Source organism: Mesitornis unicolor, unplaced genomic scaffold (genome assembly GCF_000695765.1).
Source record: "Mesitornis unicolor isolate BGI_N332 unplaced genomic scaffold, ASM69576v1 scaffold41843, whole genome shotgun sequence".
Taxonomy (NCBI): domain Eukaryota; kingdom Metazoa; phylum Chordata; class Aves; order Mesitornithiformes; family Mesitornithidae; genus Mesitornis; species Mesitornis unicolor.
Genome location: NW_010176099.1, coordinates 1,690 through 2,381, shown reverse-complemented (window position 1 = coordinate 2,381; position 692 = coordinate 1,690). Strand labels below are relative to the sequence as shown.

At 62.6% G+C, this 692-nt stretch overlaps 1 protein-coding gene across 1 annotated transcript in view; it reads left to right on the top strand.

The window, feature by feature from the left end:
• Window positions 1-71: 71 nt before the first annotated feature.
• The window catches only part of LOC104538443 (retinoic acid receptor alpha), a gene marked incomplete at its 3' end in the record, with an annotated part of 2,303 nt that continues 1,682 nt past the window's right edge, over window positions 72-692 (top strand). The window contains exon 1 of the mRNA XM_010181652.1: window positions 72-224. Within this exon, the coding sequence (XP_010179954.1) occupies window positions 113-224 (112 nt within the window). The remainder of the gene's footprint in view (window positions 225-692) is intronic.

Here is a 692-nt window from a genome sequence, read left to right as displayed (position 1 = left end):
CCCCCCTTGCACCGTGGGCACCGTCCCCACCGGTCCCCGGTGTCACCGGGATGGGTCTGACCGGGGCGCGCGGGGTCCCCAGGGCTTCTTCCGCCGCAGCATCCAGAAGAACATGGTGTACACGTGCCACCGGGACAAGAACTGCATCATCAACAAGGTGACGCGCAACCGCTGCCAGTACTGCCGCCTCCAGAAGTGCTTCGAAGTCGGCATGTCCAAGGAGTGTGAGTGTGCACAGGGACAAGGACAGGGATGGGGACAGCATGGGGACAAGGACAGCATGGGAGCAGGGTTGGGATGGGATGGGGACCAAGTGGAGACAGGGATGAGGATGAGGACAGGGATGGATTTGGGAACAGAGGCCGGGACAAGCATAAGGATGGGAATAGGGACAGAGACAGAGATGAGGATGGGATGTGGACAGGGATGAGGATGGGGATAGGGATGGGAACAGGTATAGAATGGGTACAGAGACAGGGATGGGGACAGAGACAGGGATGGGGACAGGAACAGGGATGGGGACAGGAACAGGGATGGGGACAGAGACAGGGATGGGGACAGAGACAGGGATGGGGACGCCCTGCCTGGGTGCAGAGGGGGGTCCGGGTGCAATGGGCCATCCCAGCAGCTCCCCCCCGCACACCCAGTGAGGCCCTGGGAGAGGATGGGGGGGGCCCCCGGGATTGTGTCAC